The sequence below is a fragment of the Ovis canadensis genome, chromosome 4 (assembly GCF_042477335.2).
Source record: "Ovis canadensis isolate MfBH-ARS-UI-01 breed Bighorn chromosome 4, ARS-UI_OviCan_v2, whole genome shotgun sequence".
NCBI classification, from domain to species: Eukaryota; Metazoa; Chordata; class Mammalia; order Artiodactyla; family Bovidae; genus Ovis; species Ovis canadensis.
Genome location: NC_091248.1, coordinates 43677180 through 43692767, shown reverse-complemented (window position 1 = coordinate 43692767; position 15588 = coordinate 43677180). Strand labels below are relative to the sequence as shown.

The window sequence follows — 15588 nt, the reverse complement described above, 5'->3', positions numbered from 1 at the left end:
CCTCCCAACTGTCTGCATCTAAAACCTACTTGAGAATGAAACACCCAGGTTGAAGTTATTACCCTAGTTGACTTTTCATCAGTTGTTACTTTCATCCATTTAATGTAATAATCTGGAGATATAAATAGGAAAAGGTTTTTCTTGTACTCATTTCTGAATCTTTTCTATGCTCCAATTATGGAAATCTGCATAGAAATGAAAAGATTCTATCATTTTCCTTTTTAACAGTGAAAGCTCTTTGTATTGGGTTGGCCAAAGAGTTTGAGTTTTTCAGTAAGCTGACATGAAAAATCTGAATGAACTTTTTGGCCAGCTCAAAATTATAGTTTAGTTTAATTATGTTCCAAGACTGACCTGGAAACTTCTGGCTATGTAGTCACAACCTGTGTCTGACATATCAGGCAGAAGAGGAAGAGAAGCCTTTAAAACTTTCAGATATGTTTGTCTCTTTTTCCCGACATAGATATGTCAAGTCTTTCACATGTGTTAAAAGGAATATGAAACATTGAACTAGATAATATTAATACAGTCTTATCTGTTCTAAGTATTTTCCAGATACTTTTATGTAACATGGAGAGAAAGAGAAGTCAAAATATATAAAATCACAGATTAACATGCTACACAAGAATGCAGACAAATTGATTATACCCTGTATAAATTTTCTAGTGAACTTTTACTTTTGTCCAGCTTTGAGTTATAAAAACCAGGCTTAAGTTATTTTTGCTTATCTTTTCTGATCATGAACAGAGAAAATATTGCATCTTCCTTTCTTGTCCCTCTACCCTTGCTGGCTGAGAAATAAAACCATCAGTTGTACATATGTACCTAAATGGTGGGTGAGCTTTCAAAAATAACATAGCATTTTTCCTGTCAGTGATATCGGGTCAGCATGTGGGGAGTGGACAGCTCCTTCTGTTAATGACATGGCCAGTGATTTTTAAAAATTTTATTTACTTATTTATTGAAGGATAATTGCTTTACAGACTTCTGTTGTTTTCTGTCAAACCTGAACATGAATCAGCCATAGGTAAAGATATATCCCCTCCCTTTTGAACTTCGCTCCTATCTCCCTCCTCATCCCACCACTCTAGGTTGATACAGAGCCCCTATTTGAGTTTCCCAAGCCATTCAGCAAATTCCCATTGGCTATCTATTTTATATATGGTAATGTAAGTTTCCATGTTATTATTTCCATACATCTCCCCCTCTCCTCCCCTATCCCCATGTCCATAAGTCTGTTCTCTATGTCTGTTTCTCCATTGCTGCCCTATAAATAAATTCTTTAGTACCATTTTTCTAGATTCCATATATATCCTTTAGCATACGATATTTACCTTTCTCTTTCTGACTTACTTCGCTCTGCATAATAGGTTGTAGGTTCATCCACCTCATCAGCACTGACTCAAATGCATTCCTTTTTATGGCTGAGTAATATTCCATTGTGTATATGGACCACAACTTCTTTATCCATTCATCTAGGTTGCTTCCATGTTCTAGCTATTGTAAATAGTGCTGCAATGAACAATGAGATACACGTGTCTTTTTCAATTTTGGTTTCCTCAGGGTATATGCCCAGGAATGGGATTGCTGGGTCATATGGTGGTTTATTCCTAGTTTTTTAAGGAATCTCCATACTGTCTTCCATACTGGCTGTACCGATTTACATTCCCACCAACAGTGCAAGAGCATTCCCTTTTCTCCACACTCTCTCCAGCATTTATTGTTTGTAGACTTTCTGATGATGACCATTCTGACCAGATGAGGTGATAGCTCATTGTAGTTTAGATTTGGATTTCTCTATTAATGAGTGATGTTGAGCATCTTTTCACGTGTTTGTTAGTCATCTGTATGTCTTCTTTGGAGAAATGTCTTTTTGGGTCTTTTTCCCACTTTTTGATTGGGTTGTTTCTTTTTCTGGCATTGAGTTATATGAGTTGCTTGTATATTTTGGAAATTAATCCTTTGTCAGTTGTTTCATTGCTATTATTTTCTCGCATTCTGAGGGTTATCTTTTCACCTTGTTTGTAGTTTTCTTTGCTGTGCAAAAGCTTTTAAATTTAAATAGGTCCCATTTGTTTACTTTGGTTTTTATGTCCATTACTCTAGAAGGTGGGTCATAGAGGGGATCTTGCTTTGATTTATGTCATCGAGTGTTCTGCCTATTTTTCCTCTAACAGTTTTACAGTTTCTGGTCTTATATTTAGGTCTTTAATCCATCTTTTGCTGCATCCCATAGGTTTTGAGTTGTGTTTTCATTGTCATTTGTTTCTAGAAATTTTTTTATTTCCCTTTTGATTTCTCTAGTAACCTGTTGGTTATTTAGAAATTTGTTGTTTAATCACCATGTGTTTGTGTTTCTTACAGACTTTTCTTATAATTGATATCTAGTCTCACTCAGTGTTGTGGTCAGAGAAGATGCTTGATATGATTTCAGTTTTCTTAAATTTACTGAGGTTTGATTTGTGAACCAAGATGTGGTCTATCCTGGAGAATGTTCCATGTGTACTTGAGAAGTGTATTCTTTTGCATTTGGATGGAATGTCCTGAAGATATCAGTAAGATCCATCTCATCTAATGTATCATTTAAGACTTGGATTCCCTTATTAGTTTTCTGTTTTGATGATATGTCCATTGGTGTGAATGAGGTGTTAAAGTCTACTATTATTATGTTACTATCATTTTCTTCTTTTATGTCTGTTAATGTTTGTCTTATGTATTGAGGTGCTCCTTTTTTTGGTGCATAAGTATTTACAGTTGTTATGTCTTCCTCTTGGATTGATCCCTTGATCATTAGGTGGTGTCTTTCCTATCTCTTGTAATCTTCTTTAAGGTCGATTTTGTCTGATAGGATTGCTACCCCAGATTTCTTTTGCTTCCCAGTTGCATGGAATATATTTTTCCATCCTCTCACTTTCAGTCTATATGTATCTTGAGGTCTGAAGTGAGTTTCTTGTAGATGGCATATATATGGGTCTTATTTTTATATCCATACAGCCAGTCTGTGTCTTTGGGTTGGAGCATTTAATCCATTTACATTTAAAGTAATTATTATATATATATGTTCCTATTGCCATTTTCTTAATTGTTTGAGATTTGTTTTGTAGATCTTTTTTCTTCTCTTGTATTTCTGGACTATGTACGTCCCTTTAACATTTGTAGTAAAGCTGGCTTGGTGGTACTGAATTCTCTTAACTTTTGCTTGTCTGAAAAGCTTTTTATTTCTGCATCCATTTTGAATAAGATCCTTGCCAGGTACAATAATCTTAGTTGTAGATTTTTCCCTTTCAGTACTTTAAATATATCCTGCCATTTCCTTCTGGCCTGCAGAGGTTCTTCTGAAAGATCAGCTGTTAAGCGTATAGTGTTTCCCTTGTATGTTACTTGTTGCTGTTCCCTTGCTGCTTTTCATATTCTTTCTTTGTGTTTAGTCTTTGTTAGTTTGATTAATATGTGTTTTGGCGTGTTTCTCCTAGGTTTATCCTGTATGGGACTCTTTGTTCCTCTTGGACTTGATTGACTATTTCCTTCTCTGTATTGGGGAAACTTTCAACTATAATCTCTTCAAAAATTTTCTCATACCCTTTCGTTTTCTCCTCTTCTTCTGGACCCCTATAATGCAAATGCTGATGCATTTGATTTTGTCCCAGAGGTCTCTGAGACTGTCCTCAGTTCTTTTAATTCTTTTTACTTTATTCTGCTCTTCAGAAGTTATTTCCACCTTTTTATCTTCCAGCTCACTAATTCATTGTTCTGCTTCAGACAGTCTGCTATTGATTCCTTCTAGAGTATTTTTAATTTCAGTAATTGTGTTGTTTGTCTCTGTATGTTTATTCTTTAATTCTTCTAGGTCTTTGTTAATTGATTCTTGCATTTTCTCCATTTTGTTTTCAAGGTTTTTGATCATCTTTACTATCATTATTCTGAATTCTTTTTCAGGTAATTTGCCTATTTCCTCTTCATTTATTTGGACTTCTGTGTTTCTAGTTTGTTCCTTCATTTGTGTAGTATTTCTCTGCCTTTTCTTTCTTTTTTTTTAAACTAATTGTGTTTGAGGTCTCCTTTTCCCAGGCTTCAAGGTTGAATTATTTCTTCCTTTTGGTTTCTGTCCTCTTAAAGTTGGTCCAGTGGTTTGTGTCAGCTTCATATAGGCTGAGATTTGTGCTGAGTTTTATTTGTTTTTCCTCTGATGGGCAAGGCTGAGTGAGGTGGTACTCCTATCTGCTGATGATTGGGTTTGTATTTTTGTTTTGTTTGTTGTTTAGATGAGGTGTCCTGCACAGGGTGCTACTGGTGGTTGGGTGACACCTAGTCTTATATTTAAGTGATTTCCTTTGTGTGAGTTCTCACTATTTGATAATCCTAGAGTTAGTTCTCTGGTAGTCTAGGGTCTTGGAGTCAATGCTCCCACTCCAAAGGCTCAGGGCTTGATTTCTGGTCAGGAACTAAGATTCCACAAGTGGTTTGTTATGGCATTAAGTGAGATTAAAACAAATACCCAAAACCAAATAACCAAAGTTGAACCCCACATAAACTGCCATTACAAAATCAGGCAAACAAAAATTAAAATAATGGAATATATACATATACACCCAAAGCGAAGTAAAAACAGTTGAACAAAATAAAGTACAGTAGATTGACTCAGTAAACATAGGAAATAAAAAACTATATTTACCAGTTAAGAACAAAACTAACTAAAGCACAAACTGGAAAACAAAACTAAAGCAAGGTGCCAAGTGGGAAATAAAGCAATGAAAACAAAACTAACAAATATGTTGAGAGGAAGGAAAGAAAGAAAAGAAGGAAAGAATAGATATGCAAAGCTAAATAGAGGTAGATGAAGATTTATATACATCAAAGATTAACTGCAAGGGGAAAAGTACAGTAGGAAAGGCAAAGAAAGGAATAAATGTAGAAAAAATATAATAGGTTTAAAGAAATTAAAAATTAAAATTATAAAAAAGAGAAAAGAAAAAAAAAAGAAGAAGAAAAAAAAGAAAACTGCACAGAACTGCAAAAGCCCAGTGTAGAGTCTTTGTATTGTTTATGACAACAATAAAAACTGTGACTGAATATAAACATGTGACTGAATATACACACTTGTGACTGAACATACACACATAAGCAACATCAAAACAGTCCAACAAAAATAAAGTACGATAGACTGACCCAGAAAACAAAGGAAGCCAAATATCTTGTCTTCCAGTGTGACTGAGTCTTAACACAGGTTGCTTCCTCTAATGTGTTCTTAATTCAGGCAATTTTCTTAAGTCTGAATGAATTGCTTGAGTCTCACTGTAGCTCTTAGAGTAACTTAAGCAAAGCCTGTGTGCCAAATGCTTCCCACATACAGTTTCATTTAAACTCCACCACTTGTCATAGTTTCAGTTATTATTTCCATTTTAGAATTAGGGAAAACTGAGGTTCACAGTGCATAGATTAACATGGCCAAGTATACATAATTGGAAACTGATGGAACTGGGATTTGAATCCCAGTTGATCTCATTTCAGAGCCTGGTTTTTCAATGTAAATATTAGGCTACCTTGTACCACATAGAAGGATATTTTGGGACATGAATAGCCAAGTCATTTCTGGATGTTTTCTGAGATCCCCTTCTGAGGATTGGACCAATAGCAAACACCACTGGAAGCCACTCCACCTTTCCTTCTTGGCTTACCTCCTTCCATATGACCACCTATTCCTCCTCTGAATATACAAAATCCCTCCCTTGTGGCAGGACTGACATTGCTGCTCCCGTAACTGTGACTCTTCCAATTTTTCGTGCCAGTAGAGGTGTGAAATGGAGAAGGGTGCTCTCTGGAAGCTGACTGATTCTGTATGGCTGGCATGTTGCACTTAGCTGACAACTGAGTTTCTGAATCATGTTTTGAAAACTCCTCTAAACTATAATCACTAAAGTTCTAAGGAACTGAAGTTACGCTGGCACAGTCTTCACAACTCTAATAATCTTTCTTTGTGTATCCTCAGCATGTGCCTTGTGTTCAGTCGTGTCAGATTCTTTGTGACCCCATAGACTGTAACGTGCCAAGCTTCTCTGTCCATGGAATTCTCCAGGCAAAAAGACTGGAGTGGGGTAGCCATTTCCTTCTCCAGGGCAATCATCTTCCTTAGTGCTGCAGTAAAACTCTAAAATGGAATGTTGGGTGAGGGTCAGGAAATATCAACATATCAATGAATATCAAGCATACCTGACAAGGAAAACCTGGAAGGAAACTCCAAACTCTAAGCTGTAGAGATGAGGAAAAGGAGGCTCAGACAAAAGAGTGAATTCTGCCTGGTCATTTGGATCATAGGAGGAATGAAATTGATCCTGGAAACTCTGGAATTGTCCTATTACATTGCGTGGCTCTATGAGTTCTGGCAAAGCACTGCCTAGTTTTGAGTGGCATCTGTTTTTCTGACTGATAAAGCCAATAGGACATCCAGGAATCTTTCAGGCTGTCAGTAGGGGGACTGCTTACTTATAGATATGGTTACTATTCATGAGCCCTTCCCCTGCCTTTTCCCTGACTTGTTGCATAGAAGAAAGTATTGACCATCATCCTTTGCTACTTTTCATATTTCTGTTTCCTCCTGGGGGATGCATAAGGGTAAGCAGTAACAGGAGAGATTGTAAAGATAATGATAGGTACAGTTTTTTCAACTAAATCAACAAATTGCAAAAGCTAGAGATTTCTCTTCACACCAAGCAAAAGGCCATTAAAAGTCTATTAGTTTCAATTTCCAGGAACTACATAAATAATTGTAAGTTACCTAGGAAATCTCATTAAGAACCCCAAATTAGCAGATGGCTTCTTCATTGAAACTTAATATATAAGATAGTTTTGATTGAAAATTACCAACAAAAGAAATAACTGAAAACAACGTTAGAGCCCAATAAGGAAGGAAAACACTATAATTGTTTTCCTAAAAAGTTTGTTATTGGGATATGTTTCTCTTTATTTGACTACAAAAATACTAATTTTGAATAATAAACATTTTCTGATTATTTTGTATACCACAGAATTTAAATGTACACAATATTGCATGAATAGGGTCACATTTCAAACAAAAGCATTAAATTTTCCGTAAGTAGCCAATGAATTGATGTTCAGTGTTATGAAAGGGAGCAAATCACTTATCTCCAAGTATTTCAAATAAAAACAAATGAGATGGAATAATGAATTAGCTTGCTTTTCTTTAATAAGCAAGCACAAAACAATGATCCAACTTGGACATATAACCTAATGCCCCAAGCTGCAGCAAGAATTTCACACAAAGCCTATGACCCATCAAAAGTTACTATCTGTGTTTGCCAATTCTCTCTATAGAACAGATGGAAAACATAAAATGGTTTGCACTTCATTTTAAAATTACCATAATTTTCCTAATAAAAAAGGTTATACTTATAGTCAGCCAAACATTCTGTTTCCAAGCATAAAACATTTTCCTGATGCTCAACAATATCTTTCTTTTTTCCTGATGCATCTTCAAGGCACAGAATATTAGGTCAATGAAATCATGCTAGCAAGGTCACTTTCAGGAAAAGACAAAGGATCCACAAGGGAAAGAAAGGAAAAAGGCACACCTCTTGAGCACACCATCCACAATCCGGACCCAGCGCAAGGCACTTGGTGCAGGACACTGCATTCGAAGATGCACATCTGTTGTCTTCTGTAATAGAGGATAAAATGAGGCATTACGGTTTACTCTCACATTGGGAATTATGTGCAATTCCAGACCGAAGTGTAGTTTGAAAACTGAAATAAGCTTACCCATAGTTATAAATATGTGACAACAAAAATATATAATTTCTTTGAGAAGAGTTAACCTGATCACTGCAATTAATATGTGACATATTTTCTAGATAGTTAATTATCTAGCTTTATAAGATTAAGGAGAAGGAGGTGATAAAAATATGACTTTAGTCAGTCTTGGGGGTTTGGTAAGAAATTCTGTTGCAATGGTAGAGGATCCTCCAAATTTTTTAGTGTGCTAAAGTTTCACCATAGTTCATATTATCTGAACCAATGAGGTGGTTTTGGATTTAGAATTCTTCCTATAAAAATAATCATGTACAGACCTCAACATATAAATATGTGCTGAGTCATAGTGAATGAAGTTTCTGTGAAACAATCTTAATGGACATACAGAGTAGTTAACTTGGTAATTCTGAGTGCATTAATACTGATTATCTTGACTTGTAGGATATCAGAACCAGATAAAATGGCATCATTCATCATTTTAGAAGTAAAATGGCTAAAATGAATGAGTTGTTTTAGTTAACCTAATTTAACTTCTGTGACTGAACCACTTTAATATCATGACCAATTCACTTTTGCATAGATACCCACACTTTTCTATTGTGTGTTAATAACATAGTTGAGCTGGGATACTGTTTACCTTTATCCTTCTAGCCACCTACTACTTAGATCATTAAAAAGAGACTCATCACTGTAAACTTAAATACCTAAAATATAATAAAGAGTGAGTCATAAATTATTTTATCATAAGGTTTTATTGGAACAATTACATGCTTCCTATATTTCATCCTTTACTGTGAAATGTGGGAAATCACAGCATTCTACCCATTACTTCAGACACACAGTACATATCATAGATATCTTGGTTCTAAGTAGTTTGCAGTCCAGATGGGGTAAAAACCATATAAGCAAACAATAAAATACAGAGTGATAGCCATAACAAAATATCATCAATGCACTATGGGAATATAGTGAGGAACTTCTCTCTCTGCTTAGAGGGGAGGGCAGGGGTCGGAGAAGAGGGCAAGTTTAAGGATGGCTCCCCAGAGGCAGTGATACATAGCATGGCTCTTTGCCATCTCATTTTATTTCTTCTCATTTGTGTTTATCTCTGTTTTAAACATGTAATAGGCATGAAAAAAGACTGTGTGTGCCCAATCACACATGGAAGTGGATAGAACCTACAAAATCTCTAGCTGTCCCCATCTAATTGGTTTCTTCTTTTCTTCTCTCTCAATTTGCCCCAACATTCTAGAATCTTCTGACTTGGAGGTAGCATGGGATGGGCATTGGCAGTGAAGAGAGAGAGGAATATAGGAGAGTAAACATAGCAGAGAGGTGCTAACCTGGGGTGGTAGTGAGCATTCTTCCCTGTATTTTCCCAGGCATTCATGAGTTAAGCTAAAAACATTTTCCCCTAGCATCTCATTGTTTTATTATCCCTCTCTATGTCTGCTTCATCCTTTGTCCTTGACTTTACATCAGCTTTTAAAATACATTATCCAAAACATCTTCCCTGATTTAGATGCACTGGCCTAGAATTTTCTTTACTAGTCTAGAATTCCAGATACTAAAAAAAACTAATATTTGGGCTCTCTTTACTATGAGTGTGGTTTCCAACTATGAAGACTCCATAACCTAAAAACTTTCCATTTGGCTTATCCTCCAAAACTGTAAAGCCTGCTTATTTACAAAGTATTTAGGAGAGGAGTGACCTTTTTAGTTTTGTCCCCAGAATGAAAGTCAGTTTAGGTTTATAAATCAAGCACATTTGCAGACCTAACTTGACCTTTACCAACTCTTAAGCTTGACCCTTGGAAGAAAAGCTATGACCAACCTAGACAGCATATTAGAAGCAGAGACATTCCATAACCAACAAAGGTCTGTCTAGTCAAAGCTATGGTTTTTCCAGTGGTCATATATGGATTAGAGAGTGAGACTATAAAGAAAGCGGAGAACTGAAGAATTGATGCTTTGAACTGTGGTGTTGGAGAAGACTCTTGAGGGTCCCTTGGAGAGCAAGGAGGTCCAACCTGTCAATCCTAAAGGAAATCAGTCCTGAATATTCATTGGAAGGACTGATGCTAAAAGCTGAAACTCCAATACTTTGGCCACCTGATGTGAAGAACCGACTGATTGGAAAAGACCCTGATGGTGGAAAAGATTGAAGGCAGGAGGAGAAGGGGACGACAGAGGATGAGATGGTTGGACAGCATCACCAACGCGATAGACATGAGTTTGAGTGAACTCCAGGAGTTGGTGATGGACAGGGAGGCCTGGTGTGCTGCAGTCCATGGGGTCACAAAGAGTAGGACACGACTGAGCGACTGAACTGAACTAAAGCTTGACCCAACTGGAAGATGGAATTAAGCCTATTTCAGATCAGATTTGACCATGCATTTCATTTAATAGGTGAGACTTTTGCTCTGGCTTCCCTGGTGGCTCAGACGGAAAAGCTTTTGTCTACAATGTGAGAGACCTGGGTTCGATCCCTGGGTTGGGAAGATTCCCTGGAGAAGGAAATGGCAACCCACCCAAGTACTCTTGCCTTGAAAATCCCATGGACAGATGAGCTTGGTGCAGGCTACTATCCATGGGGTTGCAAAGAGTCAGTCACGACTGATTGACTTCACTTTCACTTTCACTTTCTTTGCTCTGGCAGTGAAGACTGCAGTCTCCTAGAAGGGAAACTGCAGATTCTTTGACTCTGGTCTTTTTTCTAATAGTTGTCTGACTCTGTCTTAAGTTAATACAGTTCAAGTTCAAGTCAGGCTCGTATTTCTAGAGCACATGTAGTAAATAATGAATTTATAAGCAAACATCTGTTCTCTCTGAAATTTGCTTTCTGACTGTTTTGTTTCAAAAGTTCAACTCTGGGATTTGGTGATGGACAGGGAGGCCTGGCATGCTGTGATTCATGGGATCGCAAAAAGTCGAACATGACTGAGCGACTGAACTGAGTTGAATGTCAACTTTTGTTTTCAAACTTCGTCACCTAAGAGACGAAGAGAGATAGAGACTTTGGTTGTATTAATATTTCCTAGGTTCCAAGGCTGATATTTTTCAGAGTCTGCTTAACTACAGGAAAATGATCCCATATATGGGTATAAAGGAGGTAGGCCTTCTGGTTCTGCAGAACTGGAGTAAGGCCATAAACTGAACTCTGCAGGAATAGTGTCAAATACTACTGCTAGAGAGTGTCATGGTTAGACTTTAGAGAAGATGAGTCAGATACACTTTGGTAAGCATAATTTTACAGATTTCCTTTTTAGTTTTAAAGTATGCAAGTAAGTTAATACCTAACATAAAAATATCATACTAGTCAGCAGTTGTTTATACTGAATGGTCATGCTACTATGTAGGCTATTAGACACCGAGTGTTAGGAGTGTGTGTGTGTGTGTGTGTGTGTGTGTGTGTGATCAGTTTCCAGATCTTCTCAGTTTATTCCCATCCCTGATTCAGCATTGCAGGAAGGCAAAAGTCTCCTAGCAGCCTTCAGAGCTGACACCTCATTAGAGGGTGTGCTTGAGCGGCTTTTCCCCCTCCTCTATGGCAGTGGAGGGTACTTGTCCAGGTATTTGTCCAGTTATATGGCTTTAAACACCTTGTTCTTTATGTGCCAACACTGTGTTCCAATTAAGGATTTTTAATGGATTCTAATTAAATTCTTTAGCCAGTGGAAACAGAATAATAATATTATAAACCACATATTCTCAGAACTCTCTTTTGTGTCCATTTGTTTTAGGCCTAAGTGCCTCACAAACCCTATTTTATTAGAAAGTGTGCTGCCATGACAGAAATCAATAAAGGATTTAACATCATACTGTCAGTAACTGCATACATTCTGAATAAGTCAAATTCCTTGATCTATTAGCATGAGTGGAAAGTCTTACTTTTTCTCATCATGTTACACCTGGAGGTAACAGATGTGATGAAGTAGCATTGTTAATTGGTTACTGGAAACAAAGTACCAAATTTCCATAGCACTACCATTTAGCAGCTATGTGCCCTTAAGCTAGTTACCTAAATTCTCTGAGGCTCCATTTCTTCCACTGTAACATGGGGCTAACTTTACCTGTATCAAAATACTTATATGAGATGCATCACAAGTACAAGCATGCCAGGAACAGTGCTTGGCATATATAGGCACTCAATAAAGGGATTCCTGTTATGTTATTATGATAAGTTATATGTGTATATATATATATATGCAAATATATATATTTATACATATATATTTATATGTTTGCATACACACATCTGTGTAGGGTTTCCCTGGTATCTTAGGCGGTAAAGAATCTGCCTGCAACACAGGAGGGCCAGGTTCGATCTCTGGGTCAGGAAGATTCCCAGAGAAGGAAATGGCAATCCAGTCCAGTATTCTTGCCTGGAAAATTCCATGGACAGAGGAGCCTGGTGGGCTATAATACATGGGGTCACAAAGAGTCAGACACGACTGAGTGACTAATGGATACACATACATCTGTGTATATATGTTTAGTTCTACTTTAAAAAAAAAAAAATGAAGGCATTGTGTGTCTTTAAGTTTGTTTAAAATGTAACTGGTTTTCTTTAAAATGAAAGTCCTGGATTTCCCTGATGGTCCAGTGGTTAAGAATCCACCTGCGAGTGCAGAGGATATGGGTTCAATCCCTGGCCCAGGAAGATTCCACATGCCACAGGGCAACTAAACCCACGTGCCTCAACTACTGAAGCCCATGCACTCTGGAGCCCATGCTCCCCAATAAGCCACCTTGGTGAGAAGCCCATGCAGTGCAACTAGAGAGTAACCCCTGCCTGCCACAACTACAGGAAAACTGAACAATTTAGTCAAATATATGAATGTCAGTCCAATCTATTACAATACAATTTGGCATGACTCTAATTGGATTTCTGAAAATCTCTTAGAACACCTTCATTTTGTTCAAATTTTACAAAGTGAACACTGACTTAATCTGAATAATTTTTGAATCATTTCCCAGAATTAAGTGTTTATGATACATGTGAAGAAAACCTCGGTAACTGTCTGTCATGAAGTGTAACAAATAGTAATCATCAATAGGATAAAGTACACAAAATCAAGAAATTACATGCTCATGACACTCATTTATGTATTTAGTTTTAAATGATATGTTTATTACCATTATTTTGAGAATGTTAAATTTATAGAAGCAAAAAAGAGGAAGAAATTAGACCAGGAAAAAATAACCTAAAGACAGTAGAAATTTCAGTGTTTAACTTGGGCTATTTCCATAAATCAAAGGATCAGATCAAGTGGAAGTTTAGGAAACATTTTTGTGCTCTAAAGTCTAGACCACAGAATTTCAACAAAATTCAAAGGATGTCCATTGTTATCTGAAATAATGAACAATGAAAACTAATAAAGATTATTGTACTTGTTATCTAGAATTAATCATGTTAGATTCTCCTGTTACTTCTAGACAGAATAATTTGTAAAAAATACAGAAATGCATTTTTTCCATTTTTTCTTGATTGCATTTACTATACAAATTAAATTAAACTTGGATAATTATATAAACTGCTTTCTTTAAAAAAAACAAATCATATTATAATGGATATGTATTCTATTTTGATAACAGTCAAAACTAGGCAAACTGAGCACACACAGAATAAAGTTTGGAGTATAATTTCAGAGTTTCTTTGTTCTCGATGTATATCATAGTCATGTAAATGTTAGATATTTTGACATATATTACCTGGTAACTGAAAGCTCTCACGTACATGAAATTTAATGTACTATCATTTGATATAAAAATGAAAACAAAGAAATAGATTTGTGCTCTAGTCACTTCCAATTATCTGGTTATTCCAAGTTTTGATTGAGAACGATTTACTAAAGGCCCCTCAAAAAATAGAGAGAGGGAGGAGGTGATTTATGGCTCATCCTTAGAAAACCAGGCACAGCAAACAAAACCACCAAAGTCACGGTTAATTTTTTTTTCACTGTTAAATTTTAATAAGGATTAAAGAGGCAACAGAGAAAAGATGAAAATGTGGGAAGCTCTTTGGAAAAGATGGATCTGGGTAGGGAAGCTGGGTAAAGCTTAGAAATATATTACAAGGAAGTTAGTGCCTGAGGCAGTATCTCAAAAGATGGAGAGCAAGGAAGTAATACAGCCATTCGTATTTCTCTTTTTCTTCATTTGTTCCTTGGGAGTTCACATATATAATATAAAATTGAATTGCTCATTTGCTTAGCAAATATGTTGGTACAAAGTCTGATCTCAGCCTAATCCCACCGAGAAGTCATAGCAAATTGATACCACAGTGTTTTTCCACCTTGAGGCAAAGGTGGTCCGACTTTTATACCCTCATACCAGTCATTCATTGGTTTCAGGCAGCCTGGAGGGCATAGGAAGGGGACAGGTTGGATTAAAGTCCCATTTATCTTTGAGCATGTGGGTCACTTCAGTGGAAGCCAATTCTAAGAAGGTGGCATTTGGAGCCATCAACAGCCAAAACTCAAAGTAGCTGGGGATGGTGTGCTAGCCTATAAAAGGACTCTGGATGGGGTGCCATCAATATCTCCTATAATGATGTACCCTAAATAGCGATCACTGCAGATGGTGACTGCAGCCATGGAATTAAAAGACGCTTACTCCTTGGAAGGAAAGTTATGACTGACCTAGATAACATATCCAAAAGCAGAGATATTACTTTGCCGACTAAGGTCCGTCTAGTCAAGGCTATGGTTTTTCCAGTAGTCAGGTATGGATGTGAGAGTTGGACTGTGAAGAAGGCTGAGCGCCAAAGAATTGATGCGTTTGAACTGTGGTGTTGGAGAAGACTCTTGAGAGTCCCGTGGACTGCAAGGAGATCCAACCAGTCCATTCTGAAGATCAGCCCTGGGATTTCTTTGGAAGGAATGATGCTAAAGCTGAAACTCCAGTACTTTGGCCACCTCATGTGAAGAGTTGACTCATTGGAAAAGACTCTGATGCTGGGAGGGATTAGGGGCAGGAGAAGAAGGGGACGACCAAGGATGAGATGGCTGGATGGCATCACTGACTTGATGGACGTGAGTCTGAGTGAACTCTGGGAGTTGGTGATGGACAGGGAAGCCTGGCGTGCTGCCAATTCATGGGGTCGCAAAGAGTCGGACACGACTGAGCGACTGAACTGACTGACTGACTGAAATAGCGATAAATAATTAGAATAGCAGGCAGGGACAGCTATTTGCCTGCCTGGTTCTTTACTAACAGTATCCTAGTTTTGCTGAATATGGCATTGAGAAGATCTGAATCACCACCTTTTCCAGCCTCTCTTCTGTGGTCATATGATTAGTTCTGATGACTAGGATGATGAGGCAGAAGTTGCTGAATGGGGGTTCTGTCAGAGTTCCTCAAAAAAGAGGGCTGGTTCAGCTGGAAGGCCCCTTTTGCCTTATGCCTGTCTTCCTTCTTCCTGCCTAGAACATAGATGTGATGTCCTGAGCAGCAGCAGCAATCTTCAGATTTGAGGTAACCTTTCTCATGATAGCCACAGTCTGTCTGTCTCATGACAGACAGACAGATAGTAAAGACTGCAAAAGTAAAGGAGCCCAAGCTACTCATCTCTGTGGAGTTGCTCCCCTCTTTCTGGGTTGTCTCTCAGAACTGTTTCTGACATTAAGAAGAAAATTCACACCAATCTTACTTAGGTCACTGTTTTTAAAGGCCCTTTTACCAGCAGATGAACACAGTGCCTAAGATAATTTTTTATCTGTTTCAAAGGATAAATTAATAAGATATTCATAGCAGCATCATTTACAGTTGCCTAGATATGGAAGCAACGTAAGTGTCCATCAATGGATGAATGTATTTAGA

At 37.3% G+C, this 15588-nt stretch overlaps 1 protein-coding gene across 2 annotated transcripts in view; it reads right to left on the bottom strand.

The window, feature by feature from the left end:
• Positions 1 to 15588, bottom strand: part of ITGB8 (integrin subunit beta 8) — a 93919-nt gene that overhangs the window by 51048 nt on the left and 27283 nt on the right. For both annotated transcript variants that reach the window (XM_069587636.1, XM_069587637.1), the window contains exon 2: positions 7587 to 7672. In XM_069587636.1, coding sequence (XP_069443737.1) covers positions 7587 to 7672 — 86 coding nt within the window. The remainder of the gene's footprint in view (positions 1 to 7586; positions 7673 to 15588) is intronic.